The sequence below is a fragment of the Pholis gunnellus genome (assembly GCF_910591455.1).
Source record: "Pholis gunnellus genome assembly, chromosome: 5".
Lineage (NCBI taxonomy): Eukaryota > Metazoa > Chordata > Actinopteri > Perciformes > Pholidae > Pholis > Pholis gunnellus.
This window is the reverse complement of record NC_136531.1, coordinates 2,635,510-2,655,726: the sequence shown is the minus strand read 5'-3', so window position 1 is coordinate 2,655,726 and position 20,217 is coordinate 2,635,510. Positions and strand designations below refer to the sequence as shown.

General features: G+C 42.0%; 1 protein-coding gene across 1 annotated transcript; it reads left to right on the top strand.

Annotated features, from left to right (window-relative positions):
• The first annotated feature begins 575 nt into the window (after positions 1-575).
• LOC306695667 (uncharacterized protein) lies at positions 576-19,062 on the top strand. Its single transcript, XM_079158971.1, has 16 exons — positions 576-715; positions 9,097-9,164; positions 9,389-9,472; positions 10,189-10,248; positions 10,846-11,004; positions 11,831-11,959; positions 12,495-12,540; positions 13,188-13,278; positions 13,410-13,551; positions 14,423-14,527; positions 14,957-15,044; positions 15,491-15,512; positions 15,707-15,781; positions 16,969-17,071; positions 17,167-17,291; positions 18,088-19,062. Exons 1-16 carry the CDS (start codon positions 670-672, stop codon positions 18,221-18,223), a joined length of 1,479 nt encoding a protein of 492 aa, XP_079015097.1. The 5' UTR covers positions 576-669; the 3' UTR covers positions 18,224-19,062.
• Positions 19,063-20,217: the final 1,155 nt, after the last annotated feature.

The window sequence follows — 20,217 nt, the reverse complement described above, 5'->3', positions numbered from 1 at the left end:
TTGTGATAAAGCCTTTTGAATTTCTGAAAGAATGTCCTTGAAAAAAAAAAAAGATTATTAATGAATCATTGGAAAGTTGCTATTCTATTTCATATCGGTTGCATTGCTTGTAGACATATTTAACAACCTGCTTCTACACTAATGAATTCCAATACATCTGAACATTGTCTGAATTGTCCCTATAATAAATACCAAGTGATACTAAATTACATAGTTTTATCCAACTATGCAACTATGAAACTATGGTTAACACTGTTACCTAAAATAAGATGAAGTGAAATAGATACAAACATGAAATCAATATGCAAAAAAATACAAAAATATAGTTGCAGTGCTGTAATAAGTTGCCCCAAATCTAATAAAAGCAATAAAAGTGCATACAAAAACAAATTAAAGACACATCAATGTTCTTAATTTAGAAAAGAGAGATCTAGAAGGCTATCTCAGAAGGCTGTCCTTTTATGGTTTTATTTTGATATTTGTGACCGGAAGTGCTCTTCAAATTCTGCCCGTCATTGTTTTATTGTTGAAAGGTGAGTACCGGAAGTTGTCTTTTGTCGTGACGTGTCGGTGAGCTTGACGGCGGTGAGTAGCTGCAGGCGGAGAAGGAGAACTCACCGTGTTCTCCGCTGTGCGATAGTCTGAATGTTTGCGTGGCGGTGAAAGCGGATGAAGTTCACCAGAGATATCTGCCGGCTGCTGGGCTTGGGAGGCGGTGAGTACAAGTGTCGGGCAGCAGAACCGTTGGTGCAGATAAATTTAGGGCCACAGGTGGTTCAGTTTAACGTCAGCTGTGATTCAGCACTGTTATTTCCGACACTATGTATTTCACGTGAACGCCTCTAAAATAACGTTAGACAAACTGGTGAAATTAACCAATTAAAAGTAAATTGGCGTGTATTCTGAGTCTGTTTGATAACAGGTTGTGCTGTGCACACTAACAGCATCATTTAGATGATTCATCTGCTGAAACTGTTTATATTAATGGATACTAATTAGTTAAAAGTTCTCTCTCAATTGTTGTTTTCCTTTGTTTGTTTTCTTGTATTTACTTTACTGTGAGGACAGGGGAAGCTAGTTCTGGTTTAATGTCAGACTTTCACATTTTTGTGGTTGCAGTGAACGCATGTAATGTATAAAAGACACTTTATTTGCAACATACAGTATTTCACAGAGGAAGTTTGGCTGTGAGTGTAGACATTAATGCCACCAGAGCTAGCTGTAGCTCTGAGCTTATTATTATTTATACATATATGTGTGTATGTATATTTATATACTGTATGTATATTTATATATATATAATTACGGATGAACTCACAAAGTTTTCACGTATCAACAGTATCAGCTTAGTTTTGCAGTTACATATGATGCTTTGTGACGATACAAAGTTTTAAAAAGTATTACTAGAAGTACTTTAATTAACCCCAAGGCCGTCGGTTCGATTCCCGAGCGAGACACATGAACCCCAAGTTCCCAACTCACTGATACAGTGCAGCTAAATATTCCAGGTTTAGCTTGTAACTATACATCCCAAACTAACATTTGTTAAAGATGCATTTGACACATTGGTCTTCAATGCACCAGCTGTTTGTGTTGCACCAAACTAGATCATGCTGTTGCCCTCGAAAGAACAACATGTGCAGGCACCAATGTCACACTCATCATACACAACACCTCCTGGTATTCACCGCTGGAATGATGTGAAATGTACGTTCACTTGGAGTCCTGTGTTCTCTGGAAACAAATCCAAACCAGGACCACCAGTTACCTACCGAGGCTGAGAGGTAGTCTAACGTGTTGATATAATGTCTATCCAGCTTTAAATAAATAAACATTTCTATTCTGCCCCTTAGTTCGTAACATCTCTGTGTGTTGCCCTCAGGTTGAGACTCTCTGAGAATCCCCTTCCACCGGCTTCATCCACTTATAAGTTGTTTCCCAGTCTTTGTTGTAGCTGCGTTTCCTTTGTTTGTCTTCGTGGTAGCTTCCATCATATTCTTCTTAACTCTGCTTGTGTTGTGTGATTTAGTGATGACTCGCAGTTTTCCCCCCGTTGGGCATCAAACACAGCCTTCCCTGCGTTTTCTTCTTTTCAGTGGTTTGACTTTTGAGAAATAGAGCGACGGCTGGACGATAATTTAATATGATGATTAATCATCTTTCATTGGAATCCCAGCGCGATGAAATCATGTGTCGAGATATCGTGAGACACAATTACGTCGTCTAAATAATAACGAGAACACACAAACTCAAATTTCTAAGTAAATTAAATGAATAAATCTTAATCTCTGGTTGCAAGAAGAAGTCTGGTTGTATAGAAGTCTATGAGAAAATGACTCTACTTCTCTCTTGATTTATTACCTCAGTAAACATTGTAAACATGAGTTTATGGTCTCAATCTCTAGTTTCAAGTCTTCTTCAATACAGCATGATGTTCATTTAGTAAATGATGGTCCATTTAGAGTCAAACAGACCATAAAGCAGGGGATGCTTTAGGGGCGGGGCTACACAGTGATTGACAGGTCTCTACCAGAGACGTGTACGGCATCTTTACGTCGCTTCTCCTCAGTCCAGAGATGGTCACACCGTTCATCGGTGGCAAAAAAAAGCAAAGATTGACGACGGGCGTAATCCAAGATGGTGACGGTAAAATCAAAACGTCAGTTCACAAAACCACGGTGACTCCGCCCACTTCTTATACTCAGTCTATGTAATATGTTGTCATATCTTATCTTCATGGAGATATGAAATGACCAACCCACATGGCATTAGAAACCCCAAGCAGCCATGTTTGTAACTATAACGTTAATCTATAACTCATTATATACTCAACCAGGAGAGGAAACTGCTGGAAAGGGAAACAGACCTGTTACTACTGGCCGACTCCTTTTCACCGTATTCGCATCACTTTGCATATTTCAGCCTTTTTATTTATGTTTTGTGTTTCTTTGTGTGTCGATACTTGTGAAATGATCGGGGCTTTCCTCGTGCTTTATGACCTTCATGACTGGCGGCACGTCAAAAATCCATCCGAAACTTATTTCACTGGCAAATGAGTCGCCGTCACCCGACAACAATGTCAGGAAACTGGTTTGACCACAGCTGCAGCGCTCAAATGTTCACCTGATTGAGAAGGCCTCCGTCATTCACGGGACAACGGTTGAATTTTAAAGCTTCATTGACATCTCAGCCAAAACCTGAAGTTGACATCCCATAAACCTTGTTTCTATACTGAAGATAGTTGGGTTCCACAAAACATTATAAAGCTGAATATTACAGCGAGTGTTAGGAAAGACCATGCAGATGTGGTCCTGATATGTTGTTATGAATGACTTACGGTGTTTTACATTAAATGTTGGCCGCCTTCCCGCCGCTAAACTCTTAAACAATGTAACACTCTTTCAATAAAAACATAACCATTCGGGGGAAAAAGGAGTTGCTATTGGCCGCCGTCTACCAAACAATCTCCGGAAGGGAAATCCTGAACTTAACAAACTCCCGTCGCCCGTCCTTGTCCCGATGACATTTTAAGAAACAAGCACAACGTCCTGAAATACAAGTTTCAGACCGCGAAGCAGGAAGAGGATCAGCTGGAGATACACCAGACGTGTTTAGATTGTAACATAATTAGCATTTAATTCAAGTTAGGATTCAAAAGTTTTAGTCTTTCGGTGAGTAACCTTCACCTTCATAACCCTTCCCAAAAGAAGGAACACATGAGAACGGTGTGTCCGTCTTTTGATATTTAAATATTCACTCTGTCTCATAAATGACCTTTCTCTTCTGAATTTTACATAACGTTATTATTGCATGATCACACTCGTGTTAATCATCTTTGTTGAACAAGCTCTGACTGATAAACCCGGCGCTTGTTGACTGAAACGTGTGTTTTGAAGAGCAGTCCTCGGTGCCTGCGGCTCGGCCTCGGGCAGCCGGACATTTGTGTTTGTACGAACGCCTACATCTTCTCTTCCTGTCGTTTATTTCTTCCAGTCATAAATTAGATTTATCTGACGTCAGTGTTCATCATACCTCGTGTCCTCGGACTGCCTCGCTCCCCGTACATCGTGCTCTCGCTTCATCTCCTCGCATGTCTTCATATGCACTTGTGTTTTTATCTTGTGTCGTGGAATAATGTTTGGTATCAGCAGGAAAGTGAATTCTTTACTTTGGAAGTTTGTTTATCAAAAACAAACTGTAGTTACTGTCTTTTTCCGGAGCTTTCTATGTCATCTTGTGGTCTTCATCGTTACTTTACGTGTTTAAACAGCTTTCAGAGGAATGAAAGATGTGTCGCTTTCTCTCCCTCAGTGCTGCCTCAGGGCGACTGACTTCATTTGACACAACGATCTTTACTCAAGGTCTACTTACTAGCTTTTTTTTTTACGACTTTCAACCACATCCCATGCTCTTCATCATGGGACGTTCATCACATTTGATGCAGTGATGTATATATACATGTAAGATGTGGGGGGTTATGTGTATGCTATGAATGTGTATGTACTGTATATACGAGTATGCAAACACGTTGTACTGCTGTTACTAATAGGACAACAAAACACGCCACGTGGTTTTATATTTGTTCTTTTAAAGGTGCTTCGAGGGACGAGCATCGGGAATTAGCAGGAGCTAAAAAATAAACATGAAATGACTTTATGTTTAAAAAAAAAAAAGAAATTAAAGTCATGAAAGACGTGTCGTATCGGCCGTGGTCACTGATTTGAAAAGATAATCTGGACTCAAGGTCTACTTGCCACCGACAGCTGCAGCTCACGTTCTTCTTTCACTAAACAACAACACGGTAATAAATGTAAAAATCTATGTATTTAACATCGTGATAAACGGTTGAAATCCCTGAAAACAAGTAGCAAGTATGTAGACATTGAGTCCATCATTCTGTAATATTAGTAATCACAATGAATATTCAGCTCTGACTGAGATAAAAGCAACTTTAAATACCTCAAAGTGTGTTTTTAAATCAGAAAGATACAAATATCCGACACTAAGCGTAAAGTCACCGCACCTTCGCAGACCTCGGGTGACCTCGTTTGTCTCAAGAATTAAGAATGATGATGAGTCAGAGGAAGAGCACTCTAGTTTTATAAGCATGTTTGATTTTGTATTTGTTTTGTTTGTTTCTCTTTGGGTGTGTGTGTGTGTGTGTGTGTGTGTGTGTGTGTGTGTGTGTGTGTGTGTGTGTGTGTGTGTGTGTGTGTGTGTGTGTGTGTGTGTGTGTGTGTGTGTGTGTGTGTGTGTGCGTGCGTGCGTGCGTGCGTGCGTGTGTGTGTGACTCATTAGCCCTGAGTTTCCTGTTCCTTGAAATGATTAAGCTAATGAAAGAGAGAGAGGAGACCACGCCCCTTTTGAAGGTAATGCTGCTGTCCTACTTGGTTTTGCATGAGAGTCAAATGACCTTTTGGTTCGTCTGTGCTGTCACGTTCACATTTCCAGCAGGGAAATATCGTTTTTCAACCCTTTATTCACGTTTCTTTTTCCTCCTTAAAATGCATTATAAAGTCTGAAATATGACCCATGCTTGTATTGAATATTTTCTTTATTGGTTCAGCAATCTTAAATTGTGTAAACGTTTAAATATTGGCCTTTATTTGGAACAGGACAGGCTTTGCTGCCGTGTTTTACTGTGGAGGAGAGCCACCGTATCTTATAGAAAGTCGACCTTAACGTGAATAAAATGCATTCGCAAAGAAATACTTTATTCACCTTTTTAAAGGGGAAAGAACAGAGACGCTGTGTCACACAGAAAAGCCGTTTTAGTGTTGTTGGCTGTTGTTTCGGCCGCTATCAACAAATAAAGAAATCCTTGAAGATGAGACGTTTGAGGATTAACTTCCCACTAAAACCTTCAACCCTCAGCTGAGAGAGAAACATCGCCATCTTTTGTGTGGATGTCCAATCAGTGCTGATGGTAACTGTCGTCCACTGAAGAAGTACTATATATGGACAGAGAAAGACAATGCGGCGCTGTGCCGGCTGTGCCTACATGTACCAGGATGCATTGCGCTACGGTTGACAAATACAATTAATAAGGAAATATTCTTACACCTAAACCGAAAGATACAACTGAACTCTTTCTGAATTTACACCAAACTAAGACACTGAAACTCTCTCCTTGGTTAGCTTTTTACTCCGTAACAATCAGTAACTCTGTTTTTGGTCAAAATAAATACTTCATTCACAGAGTAACGTGTGAAAATATTCCGGCTCTAGACGCTGTTCTTTTTCTCACTCTCGCTCCTTCTTCAAAGGCACACCGCGACGTCAAAGAAATACAAAAACCTCCCCACGGGTACCGAATGTGAAGGTAGCGCTCTGTAGTTCACAGAGAACATCAGTAACATCTGCAGGGGGGGTTTCACACCACATACCTTGGAGAGGTTGAGATAAGGTTGAAAATGTGCCAACTTTCCTTTTTTAATGCTGCGAAAAACTGCAAAACAGAATCAAACGAAATGACGTCGCAGTGTGTGTGAGAACAGCGCTTCTGTTTCTCAGATAAACAGCGAGTGGCTGTTGATGTGTGTTTATTACTCTGTACTGACCGCCATTATTTGAATAATTACTTTCATTTGAGAATATGTAGGTTTGTCTCTATACGCGAACACCACAGAAGTTGTTTGTGTTAACGTGAAGATTCTCTGGAAGTCTTTCACCGCCGTGTTGCATTTGGATGAATCAGTTAAAAGGTGGAGCTGCAGTCCTGAAGTCTTCTCTTCTCGTACTCTCTGCACATGCACAGAAAGACAAACACTGATGTTGAGAAGAGCGAGGTGTGTGTGTGTGTGTGTGTGTGTGTGTGTGTGTTATGAGTTTGTGATAAAAGAAGGGGAGGAAACTCAAGGCCACACTGCCCGGCGGCCTTGAGCACCAGAGCTCAGAGCAGGCGGTTCATATCAAACAGTAACCCGTCGGTTCGTTACACACGGCTCATTCTTGACTCCCACCTCCCTTCAGCATTTTTCTAGTTGAAGTAAAGCAGCAGATATTAACTATTTTCACTGTAGCGTCAGACTCAGTGCATTGTTGCCATTTGATCAATTATGCATGCACAATACCTTTGTGGTGCATGTGGAGACCTGCAGAGTACTTCGACGTTCCCACGGTGTGTAATCCTCTGTGTGGATATTTTAGCTCAATGAATCCCGTTAAAATGCAAGTTCATCATTAAAAATGTCGTCGTCTGACTCCAGCTGCAGCAGCCGTCCGATCTAAATGTGGCAACAGATTAATACCCGAATGTCCCAGAATGCAAAGTGAATTCTAGACGGATGTTTGCACATCAGCACGTAACACCATCATGTGCATAAACACCATTTTATGATCTTCTGCGTTGTTGTTAGAAATCCTAGGAACTCTGGGTACAGCGGTACAGAAATCGACCCCTTACTGTTGTTGTTTTGTTGCACATTTTAATTTTATTTTGTTAAAGTTAACCTCGGTTTTGAAAAGTCACTGCGTTATTAATGGCAGCTGTGCTCAAGAGCTCCAAAGAGCCCGAGTCTGTCTGCATGGAAGTGATTTTACGTTTTGAATGTGTTTCGATTTCAAACCTATAATTTGACGTTTGGCTAAATGTGGATGCTTTTCCAAAAACAAGCAACATCCTCCCTCCCTCCCTCCCTCCCTCCCTCCCTCCTGCTCTGGTTATTCCTGTTTCCTGTCTGTGAGTCAGGCGCTGTTGTGGTTCTTAAAGCCAAAAAGTCCGTTTCTGCTTCCTGAAGTTTCTCTGAGCGGACGGGGAACTGCTCCGTGTGGGAGTTCTCTCCCCTCGCCTCCCTTCTGTCCCCATCTTGTGTTTGAGGAGAACAGAGTGTCGGCTGGACATTTCACGGTGTACTTTTAGTTTCTCCACAGGTTGAGATGAACTCTCTACATGATGAGCTTTGAAGACACCGTGAGGAACTGAAATCGATAGAAAACGACGCCGTTAGCTTGGAGATATTAATTTGAACACAATAGATTGTGCCAGTGCAGGGTAATTACTTTACACACATTTTAAAGATTATCATAAACTAATATTCCAAGATATCTTTCCATGTTTCCAGAGAGAAAGAATTTTACAGTCTATGGAACACACTCGTTTCTGTCGAGAGAACATCACGTTTAATCCTTTTATTGGTCTCCATCCCAAACTTTGGATGTGTTGATGCATTAAGTTACATTTATTCTACAAACATGAAGAAGTCATGAGTGAGTCAGCAGGACGACGACTCACTCGCCTGCCTGCTGTGTATCAGAAATAATAATATAATAATAATAACTTTATAGCACCTTTTAAAAACAGAGTTTACAAGCAAGACAATAATAACAGAAAGCTCAGTGAGACGTCGATACAATAAAAATAAACTAAGAAATAAATATTATATATACATATATAGATATATATATACGACGACATCACATAGAAGCCGGTCTGTGTTTGAAGAAGTGGTTTCAAAGAGATTACTGATTCCTCATCTCTTCAGGCAAGATCGTCAAGATTACACGTTAACATTTATCATTTTTAATTTATACCTTTTTTATTGAATTTATTTTGGAATAACTAAACACAGACACACTTTATTCTTTACTGACGAAACTACAGAATTACAACATCATTTACTGATTTGTCTGTGTCGTCATCAAGGTGCTGAGCACGTGATGCAGAATGAAGCACATTAAGTACGTGACGCTGTTGTACGGCCTCATTTGGACTCTTGCTGATTTGAGCAGATTGCATCTCTGGATGATCTTTGTATAACAGCCACTATTTGACTACGTACAGTTCTGTTCTTCCAGTCAGTGCTGCTCATGAAGCTGAATGTTTGTCATTCTTCAAAACCACTGAACATCAGAGGAAACAAAGGTTCACTCTTTCCCTTTCTGTTTGCATCGTCCAATCACAAGCTGCCACGAGATCACCTCATTTACATGAGGAATGTCTGTCAACACACTCTCTCTCTCTCTCTCTCTCTCTCTCTCTCTCTCTCTCTCTCTCTCTCTCTCTCTCTCTCTCTCTCTCTCTCTCTCTCTCACTCATATGGAGACTTTGTAAACTGTGCACAGAGCTCATTGGCTGTGTGTTGTGTGTGTCTTTAGGACCATGTGAGGAGGAGATGGAGGCTCCTGACCTGACAGACCGAAGAGGAGACCAAGGCTCATCACAGGTAGACTCAAAGGCTGCTATGATATATATATATATATATATATATATATATATATATATATATATATATATATATATATATGTACTGCATAGATATATATGGATTAGTTAGTACTCAGAATGAGTGCCCATATTTAATAAAAAGAAGTCAAATTACTTTGTTTATGACAGTTTAGAAGCTCATCTTCAGTCACCTGCACATTGAGTGTGTTTGTGTGTCTGCAGCAGGCGGTGCTGAGCGGCGAGGAGGGTTTGGATGACGAGGAGAGAACGAGGAGGAGAGCCGAGAGGAGGAGAGCTAAAAGGAAAGTGAGTAACAGGAATTCAGTCGGACTGACGGGGACGATGCACCTCAAGGCTACCAAAAAATACAAGAACATCACAGCACCAGAGCCAACGGACTGCTACCGGAAACCGTAGATTAAAAACTTGAATGAACGAATAGCGGATAACTGGACAGAATTTTAAAATATAATTCAACACACACACGTATGATTTTTAGCTCCATGTTGTCAAAATCACACAGACTTTAAACTACGGTTCGTTTCAGTCTGAAGTGAGCAGCATCTGTGATGAATCCTCGTCTTAATCTGGAAGTTCTTTGTGTCTTTCATATTTTTAAAAAGGTATGAAGTTAGAAACAGAACAAACTATAATGTGTTTAGTAAAATGAAATATCATGAAACAAAAATCCACTAAGTAACAAAATGGAAACGTAAGAATAAATATCAGATGTTTACTGTTTCTGATTCCTCCACTAACTAACACGAATGTGTCTCATATATTCCTCCGCTGCACCTTTTTATTGACCCACCTCGTCTTCACACCCACTCCACAGTTGTTACTGCGTTGTCATCCCCATGCTTCCATGTATTCGTCCACACCCTCTTTCATAGCCGTTCATATTTATTTAACTTTTTTTTTTTGCGACACGCCCCGACTGCACGTCTGCTTTCTCCACCGGTGTCCGTGCTTCGTCTCTGTTCCATCTCCGCCGCCACCCGCGTGTCCGTGTCTCCTTTCAGAGGCAGAAAGAACGGAAGAAGCTGGAGAGAGAGGAGAGGATGGAGGACGCTTCTGAGCAGGTGGGAATACGAGCGTCTGCTGATGTTTCTACATGTTCATATCGTCTTTATCTCCATATTTATACACAGAATCATGTGTGTACACACACTACCGTTCAAAAGTTTGGGGTCACCCAGACAATTTCGTGTCAATTTTCAGTTTCTTTGCAATGTCTCTCATGGATTAGCTTCATTTCTAAGAACAAGAATAGACGGCGAGTTTCACATGAAAGTTCTCTTTTTCTGGCCATGTTGAGAGTATAATCCAACCCACACATGTGATGCTCCAGATACTCAACTAGCTCAAAGGAAGGCCAGTTTTATAGCTTCTCTCACAGCATAACTGTTTTCAAGGGTTTTCTAATCATCAGTTAGTCTTCTGAGGCGATTAGAACTCTGGAGTGATAGTTGCTGGAAATGGGCCTCTATACACCTACAATCGGGAGATTAGACTCTACGACCTGTCACTCCAGGTTATGTATTGAATGCGTTGCCCAACGTTATTCTTTTTGCTGTTATCTTACACGCTTTATTACCTCCATAAACCTCCAGGAAGAATATGTGACTTCTGCTCCTCTGGGGCTAATTTTTTCAAACAATGCGTTTCACTGTGAACAGGAAGAGGAAGCCGCCGGAGCGGTGTCAGAGAGTGACAGCGAGGAGGAGTGGACCGCCGTTCGTCACAGAAACAAATGCATCGCTGAGTCGGTGCCCGCCGCCGGTGTGACGACAGGGAACACGAGCAACGGCCTGCTGCCGCACAGGACCTCGGAGGAGGTGGGTGGAAGCCATCGTTCCAGTCCTTCAAAATAATAAAATAAGCAATGAAACAAGAGTGAGCGAGGATTTAGGCCAGCGAAGGAACAGCGCTAACCCTCCTGCGCCGTGTGTTTTGAACATCCTGTTGGAAGCGTTTTATGAGCGAGACACCAAATCAAACCAAACTTGGTCGAATGCTCTTCGTAAAATATAATTGCTTTGAAGTTTGCTTTGGCAAAATGACAAACTGTATTGGGTGTGGTGTCATTTAAACTAATACATCTCAAGAGGGCGAACTAGCATTCGCTTGCGTTGCCCTATTTGACAGCAACATGCCACATGTGCTTAATAAAAAGGAAAATTTGCGGATTTTCGAACTGATCTCGACCTGTGCGAGTTGAGTTTGTAGTGTGGAAAACGCCTGCAGGTGTTACAGATGTTCTCTGGGGCGCAGCTGCAAAATCTGCTGTTCTTCTGCATCTCAGTGACTCACCTGGCATGAGGAAGAACTGCGGAGTGTTACTGTCAGCTTTGGCAGCTGTGTGGCGCAATGTCGCTCAAAAAATGTCCTCGTTTTACATTTTTCAACAGCAAAAATGACGTCCAGAACAGTGAACGGTGTACATTTAATAGTGTAGACTTCACAGTGTTTTGCGGAGACTCGGTCCAGAATCTGAGCTGCCGAGAGCAAACGCAGACTGGCGGAGCTTTTGCTCCAATTGCGCTGCAACGCAGAGTTAAAAGGGCGTTAAAAACAATGAAGCATTAATAGACTTGTCTGTAGTTATCACATGTCGGCAGCCTGTTGCATCAAGTGTTTGTGTGTCACTCTGCTGTGTCTCAGGAGCCAGAGTGGGATGTCAGCAGCGCATTTGTGGCCAACGCCGCCAGCCACATCAAACTCAAAGGCCTGAAGAGCAGAGCAACACAGATCTCCAGAGAAAACAAGGAGAACGAGGCCCGGAGCAGCCAGGTACACACACACACACACACACACACACACACACACCTACACACCTACACACACACACACCTACACACACACACACACACACACACACACACACACACACACACACACACACACACACACACACCTACACACACCTACACACACACACACACACACACACACACACACACACACACACACACACACACCCATCATAAAATCACCCATCCCTGATAACCAGAGTTGGTGATTGTTGCAACAGTGGAAAGCTTACTGTTTCTGTCAATGGAGTCTGGAGCTTTGAGGACATTTAATTAAATGTTTTGTACCTTAATTAATTATTTTAATGTCCAATTTACCTTTGATTTTATACATTTTTTAATAGACCTACATTATCGGTTTCCAACAAATTAGCACTGTCAAGAAAAAATAAACCCTCCAGGAAGATTATTATTTATTCATGGTCATTTATCTGAAATTGGTCATGGGTCCAGATAGAACGGTCACTCGGTCTGGGTTTGGACGCACTGTACTAAGAGAACTGATGTGATTGCAGATGGAGAGCACAGAAGAAATGAAGAGGAGGGGGGAGTCTCTGACAGGTGAATCGATTTCTGACCTTTAGATACACGTTGTGCCCTTTTTAATAACTAATGAACAAGATAAACACATATTTACATTGTTTAGGATAATTCAGTCCATCAGATTCCAAATATTGTGTGAATTTCATATTTCATTCTCACTTTTTTAAGTTCGCTAATGAGCAGTGTTAACCTGAGACTGTCAGACCTAAAGGGACTTCCAAAGGGACTCTGCTGCTCTGAAGCACTACCGCTTCTGTCCACAGGGGCCGCCAAAGTCAACACTAAACGAGAGTTCCTGGTCGTAGCTTTAATATGTTGTGTTGGAGGCAAAGTTTCAATAATGGATCAGGGATAGATATTAAAACTTTACTGAGACATAAAACCATAGAATAACTTAAGGTATTGTTTACTGACATTGCTGCTAATGCAAAGTTTTAAATGCTGATTCACCCAAATTACAAAAACATATTTTCTCACATTCCATAATATCTCTGCGCTCAAAGCTGTGAAAGACTTCACAGAGTTACTTTTTAAGAACAAAGCTCTGGTTACTAAGAATAATTCACAGAACACAGAGAATATTTCCTCGGTAGAGAAAGTGTGTGAGAGGGAAAGATAGTTTCAAAGTGTGTGTGTGTGTGTGTGTGTGTGTGTGCTTTCTCCAGTGCAGGGCATTCAGATGTTCGAGCAAGGCCAGTACATCGAAGCGGTGGACATGTTCACAGAAGCCATCTACTGCAACCCCAAGGACCACAGGTGAGATATGACCTCTGACCTGTGAGCTCAGCGACAGCGACCCTTGTCCTCTCCTGACGGCACCGCCTTCATCTTTCTCCTCCTCACGTTCACGTTGGTTTTACATCAGTGTCTCTACGCGTCTCCCACAGGTTCTATGGAAACCGCTCGTACTGTTACTGGTGTCTGGAGCAGTACTCGTCCGCCCTCGCAGACGCTCGGAGGTCCATTCAGCTGGCTCCCGATTGGCCGAAGGGGTACTTCCGTAAGGGGTGTGCTCTGATGGGGTTAAAGGTCAGCTCACGACAGACTAATGCGTTCCTGCAGAGAATTATATTCAGCAGTTTGTGATTCAGCATTTGGACTTAAAATGTATCTTATTACAATATATATATTTTTTAAACACACCTGCGTAGTGTAAAAAATGATGTGTGTGTGTGTTTGTCCGCGTTTGTGCACGTGTGTGTGTGCGTGCGTGTGTGTGTGTATTTGTGTGTGTGTGCGCGTGTGTCTGTGTGTGGGTGTGCGGCGTGGGTGTGCATGCGCGTGTGTTTGTGTGTGTGTGCGCGTGTGTGTGTGTGTATTTGTGTGTGTGCGCGTGTGTCTGTGTGTGAGCGTGGGTGTGCGTGTGTGTGCGTCTGTGTGTGTACGCGTGTGTATTTGTGTGTGTGTGTGCGTGTGTGTCTGTGTGCGCGTGTGTGTGTCTGCGTGCGTATGTGTGTATTTGTGTGTGTGTGTGTGCGCGTGTGTGTGTGTGTGTGTACGCATGTGTATTTATGTGTGTGTGCGTGTGTGTGTGTGTACGCGTGTGTGTTTACGCGTGTGTATTTATGCGTGTGTGTGTGTGTGTCTGTGTGTGCGTGTGTGTGTGCGTGTGTGTACGCGTGTGTATTTATGTGTGTGTGTGTGTGTGTGCATGTGTCTGCGTGTGCGTGTGTTTACGCGTGTGTATTTATGCGTGTGTGTGTGTCTGTGTGTGCGTGTGTGTGTGCGTGTGTGTACGCGTGTGTATTTATGCGTGTGTGTGTGTGTGTGCATGTGTCTGCGTGTGCGTGTGTTTACGCGTGTGTATTTATGTGTGTGTGCGTGTGTCTGTGTGTGCGTGTGTGTGTGCGTGTGTGTACGCCTGTGTATTTATGTGTGTGTGCGTGTGTGTGTATTCCAGCGGTTCAGTGAAGCAGAGGCGGCCATGGAGCAGGTGTTGAAGTTGGATCATCTCTGTAAAGAAGCCTCCAGTAAACTCCTCTCCTGCCGCGTCCTGCAGCTCACGGTGAGCAGAACCGAGGCGTCCGTCAAAAACGTTATGAATTCAAGTGAACTGAAGCGTGCACATAAAACCAGGAGCTGAAATCAGTCCAGTTCCAGCTTCTGCAGGCTTTTTTTCTTTTTTGTATTTGTGGTTATAATTGATTTAAGAACATCATTTCAACATGTTAAATCCAAACCAAATGAACTGTGGTGAATAAAGACATGTGGTTAGCTGGCTGTTCACAGGTCAACATGGACCAACAGTCTGGACGTACAAGAGTTGAGATTGTTTTCTAGCTCTGATGACCAGGTTGAGGCGGTCGGTTAGAGCTGAGCGTCCTCGTCCTCGTCTGAACGTTGATGAAGTCTCGTTCTTGAGTGCATTTGAAAAAGTAAAGAGACGTTTCCGTGAGGCGACTTTAACGTTCTCACCTCTTGACTTTCCCTGCAGGAGCTGGGCTTCGAGGAGGAGCAGAGTGAAGCGCTGCTGGAGAAGTTCACCACCGTTCAGGCGGTCGTCACCTCACCAGAGGCCCAAAGTAAGAGCTCAGCCGCAGCACCGCTCGTGTCCACACGGGGGCAGCACCGCTCTCTGCTCCAGTCACATCAGACAGCAGAGACCGGCAACACTTAATATGTGTAAAGATTATTAAATACGTGGACAGTAAGACATAAACTATCTATTTTCCTATGAACACCACACTATGGCAGAGAAATATATAGTTTACAGAGTAGAATATATTCAGTATGAAGATGTATCAGCAATCTGGACTAAAGCAGACATGCAGTACTAAACAGACATGCTGCATGAACTGTAGATGGTGTTGATGGAGCTCCAGTGTATGAAAATGATGTTTATTGATATGATGTTACAGTAAGTGCTGTGTCAGCACATTAGTGTATTTTACAGCAGACGGCAGTGGTTCGTCGTTTTAAACACATCTCATTGATGCTCTGTTTTTTGTCGTCTCCTCTTTACTTCCAGCACTGAAGCAGGACCAGAGTGGGTACGTATCTGTAAGACAGACTGTTTAACAGTCTCATTCAAAACATGAAGCAAATCAATCCTCTTTCCTTTTGTTAGTTATTCTTTTTAATTGTTATCTTGCGTACGCTGCGTGTAGTAAAGAAAATGATAATATAATGTAAACATGAACTTCTTTCTTGTCTCCTGCTGACTTCCCCTTTTCCTGTCTTCCAGGAGCTGTCGCTCTCTGTGGGTCGGGAACATCACATTGGCAGTGACAGAGAAAGACGTCTTGGATGTCTTTAAAATGTAAAAACACTGAGTGTGTGCGAGGACATGCTGCATATTTAGCCTGGAGTCATGAATTCAGTCTTTAGGGGTAAACAACAACAGAATAAGGTCAACTGAAGCCCATCTAGTTGTTTCAGGACAACTGCAATAAGGAGATGGACTTCACATAAAGTTGTTCTCTGAAGGGTGATCAAAAGCTCCAACTGGACATTCTGTTTCTTTTGAACGAACTATGGTCGTTTTAATAAGGAAATGAGGACATAATTGACCTTTTTCCATCATTCTGTGAGCAGCTGTGATCTGCTTTTATGACCAAAATAGATATCAAGTCAGTGTCGAGCTCACCGATAAACACATTTCCTGTGACTACTTCACAATAAATGTCAACTTCTGTTTTGCAGGTTAAATGCTTTTAATGTGAAGCTGCAGCAGGAAACGTTCAGTTTGCATTAGCAGTAACTTAATGTCCCAACAGACACCCAGTTCGTAATACTGCAGATATTTAAATATTGCAATACTTTCATCCGTGTGTTACCTCATTCAGCGATCGATGTTAACTTAACAGACATTTATTTAAATTAAAATATTTGAGATAATCACTTTAAGACATCTGCATGAAGCATCACAGGTTGATAAACAGAAATCTTTTTTTAAAAAGAAAAACAATTGTGTTGCGCTGAAATGAGAAAAACTGGTATTACCTAAAACCACCATGAAATCTTTAGTAGTTATATTTATCAGCAACAATATCAATATTTAACATTTCTAAATGGTAGTAGTTACAGAGGTAAGTTGGTAAAAAGGAATTGGCTTTAGCTTAGTCACAGATGTAGTTAAAGTAGTACTTTAAGTAGTAGTAGCTTTATTATTTAGAGTTAGTTTCTGTACTACTTTTACTACTAGTAGTATTAGTGGCTCTGTTATAGTCTCATAGGTAGTTAAAGTAATACTTGTAGTAGTAGTGGCTCTGTTTATAGTACCACAGGTAGTGAAAGTAATACTTGCTTTAGTAGCAGCAGCAGGAGTAGCAGTAGTACTACTAGTTGTAGTGGTATTTCTACCATAAGTAGAATGGTTGGTGTACTGCTGTACTCATAATAATGACTCTATTAGCTGTGAACACTGGACATGAAGGACGTTTCCTGCAGATCTGTGCCTCACGGCTTTGCTGTAGTTCTAAAGGCTCTGCGTTCCCATGATTACAGGGTCGGTGAGATAGAGAGCATCCGGGTTCTTCATGAGCGTTTCTGCGCCTTCGTCAACTTCAAGAACGCCAACATCGCTGCCAAAGCCCTGGAGGAGCTGCAGGTGAGTGAGAGGTGAACGTTGAACGAACCCGACGTGACGTTTGTCCTCGTCGATGTCTCGGGTGTACTTTACGGTGCTGTCTCCCTCCTGTCCAGGGCGTGGAGCTGGGGAGCTGCAAGCTGGTGATGAGGTACCCAGAGCGCTGGACCCAGCGCACCGTGTCCCCCCCCATGCAAAAGATCAACGCCGCAGGACCACAGCAGAGCTCAGCAGCCGCAGGGTACCCAGCATCTCACTCTGAACCTGGATCTCTGTGGTGCTTTGTTTCACAAATCCCTCTGCAGATGAACACTTTGGTTCCTTACAAAGTCGAGGATTCTGTTACCCACTTTCACGTCTTTGAGTTGCTTTAGGCTTCAGAGATTAGTATCAAAGGGACAGGTCACCCCCAACATCATATCCTGTCGCGTTATTTATCATTCTAGATGGTTTTGGTGTGAGTTGCCTCTTGTTGATGGAATTAGATGGAACTAGATGGAACTCACGTTTGGAAAAACTCAACAGCAAATGTCTCTTTTCAGAAATCTCCAACACTCGGCATCTCACACCAAAACAATCTGGATTGACTAACAGCACTACGGGTTATAGAGTGAACCCGCATTTACGTTTTGGTTAACGTTAAAGTGGGGATTAGACATGTCGTGAGACATTTTAGGTGACGTATTAAATAAATAAATTATGATCATTGATGATCCTCACAAGATAGAGTTAAACATGAAACAACAACTTTTAAAACTATTTGTTAAAATAAAATAGTTGCGTTTTTTTCTCTCTTTTTTTGCATTTGCACCATGAACTGTTCTTTACATTTAAGGTCAAATTAAACTGAAATCTCATTATTTTTGTGACTCAAACTACATTTCAGAAGATCCCGCTTCCTTGGAGGAACTTCCATCGACACCAATCAGTGATTTAAAGACTATAATCACAGTATAACACAGAAGTGCACTGTTGGCATCATGTATTGATGTTCATTGTTTCTGAATATGACGCGGGTTCTGGTTCTGTCCACGCAGGTCCAGACGGTGCGCACCAATAAACGGCGACGAGTGCTTCTACTGGCGGACCACAGGCTGTTTCTACGGCGACAAGTGCCACTTCAAACACGTAGCAGACCAACAAGGTCGAGATAAGAAACCGTGGCAACCTTAATAACCGCGTCCCCTCCCAGCCCCAGCAGCACCCAGGGCTCATGAGAGAAGGAAGCAGGAACGAGGAGGACGGGAGGCCCGAGAACACCGGCAGCTGAATGTGTGAGACGGAGAGAGTCGGATACGGGTCGTGTGTGAGCGCTGAAGTCGGGGGGTTGTGACTCGGACATCATGAGGAACATTAGGCGCCCGGAGCTCAACCTCAGAAAAGACCAAGTCACATGACACCGCAAAACTTCTGATGTAAGAAGGTCCTCAAAGGAATCCAATTTATTGGTTCCTAAAAGCCCTGATGAACTCCTGGTGTCTGCATGGAGATCCCTGATTTGTGGGAAGTACGTCATCTGTCATCAAAAGGGGTTTATATGGACAAATGTGTTTGGTTGAACCATATTGGAAACACGACCAAAAACCAGCTCAGTGACGAACTGTATCTCTTGAACACCGCTGTTGAACTGCTTTAAAGGTCCAGTGTGTAGGATTTTGGTGGATCTTTTAACTGAAATGTAATATTAATAACCATCTTTTCATTAGAAATCCCCTGAAACTAAGAATTACTGTGTTTTCATTGAGTTTAAAAGGAGCGCTTCATATCCACACAGGAGCAGGTCTTCTTCACGGACTCCGCCATGTTAGTACCCAAACACTGACTCCAGAGAGTCTTTGTTCATTTTTATGTAACCTGAAGGTAACCGTAGTTCTCCAATGGACGGCAATCTGCAACCTCACCACTAGATGTCACTAAACCTCACACACTGGTCCTTTAAAGTCAAGAGTCATTTTCATATAGTATTTGAAATGTATAAATATTTGGACAAAAGAATAAATAAATGAAACCCACATTTCAGTTAGTCTCGAAAATCCTGACTTCACACAGAATCACACTTTTTTTTTTGTATGATGATGTTTGTTTTTTTTAGGCCAACAGGAAGTTAACCTCAACAAACAACCAATGGGATTCTCTCATCTGATTTTGAAATTATTACAGAAAATAAACTCTGTGACAAACAAACGTTGATGATGCGTACAGGTTTTGTTCCGCTACTGCAGGGGTGTCAAACTCATCTTCACTCTGGGCCACATCAGCATCACGGTCAATATTATTACAATAACTTATTACAATAACTTTGTTCAATGCTTAAAATCCTTTCAAGGGTGCGTTTGCACAATCCCACGTGAAGTATTTCATGTGTTGTAAAGCCACGTTTAAAGTCGTCTTCAATGTACTCACAATACATTTATATGTCAACTGTAGAGCTGCTTCTATGACTGTGTGTTCAAGTATCTCATAACTTCAACTTTCTATCTCATCATTTCGACTATGGGGATATTTTTTTTATCAAGTCTAACTTAAAACTTCGCGGGCCACATAATATGACGTGGCGGGCCGGATTCGGCCCGCGGGCCTTGAGTTTGACACCCCTGAGCTACTGGATCTGTTGCTTGTGACATTTTCAAAAATGATTTGCCAAACTCTGGTCACAACAGACACAGGAGGAGGGATTAAAAACACGTATATACAGTATTTGAATGCATATATGTATGTAAATATATATCTCTAACTGTAATTTGAATACAAAATAATTTCAAGAAGTTCATTCATCGTTTGCAAAACAACAGCAAGAATGATTTCTTCTTTTCAACTTGAGGATTTACAGTCATTGGTCTGTTCATGCATACTAATAATGTAAAGAGGAAGGAAGCCAGGTCAGTGTTAAGCTGTTTAACACTGCTGAAGTGTTGAACCAACCCCAGAATACACAAGCTGACTGCAAAGACAACACCCTCCTTCTTAAAGTAGAAATGTTTGTGGTGACTTACTGACATGAAGTGTTTCTGATCTACCTGCTGGTTTAACAGAGAGGAGCAGCTATGAGTTCAACAGCAGCAGCCAGTGGATTTGTTGTCTTCCTTCTCTCTGTACAAGGTACTGTACATCTACATTTATATTGTGAGGCCGTTAGTGCACCTCAGGACAACAGAGGAAGCTGTGTT

Excerpts from the sequence above, each read along its gene's own strand:
- LOC306695667 (XM_079158971.1), top strand. The coding sequence starts at position 670 with ATGAAGTTCACCAGAGATATCTGCCGGCTGCTGGGCTTGGGAGGCG. Across the intron at positions 15,045-15,490 it reads CACCTCACCAGAGGCCCAAA|CACTGAAGCAGGACCAGAGT; the intron begins GTAAGAGCTCAG and ends CTTTACTTCCAG. Across the intron at positions 15,782-16,968 it reads GTCTTGGATGTCTTTAAAAT|GGTCGGTGAGATAGAGAGCA; the intron begins GTAAAAACACTG and ends CCATGATTACAG.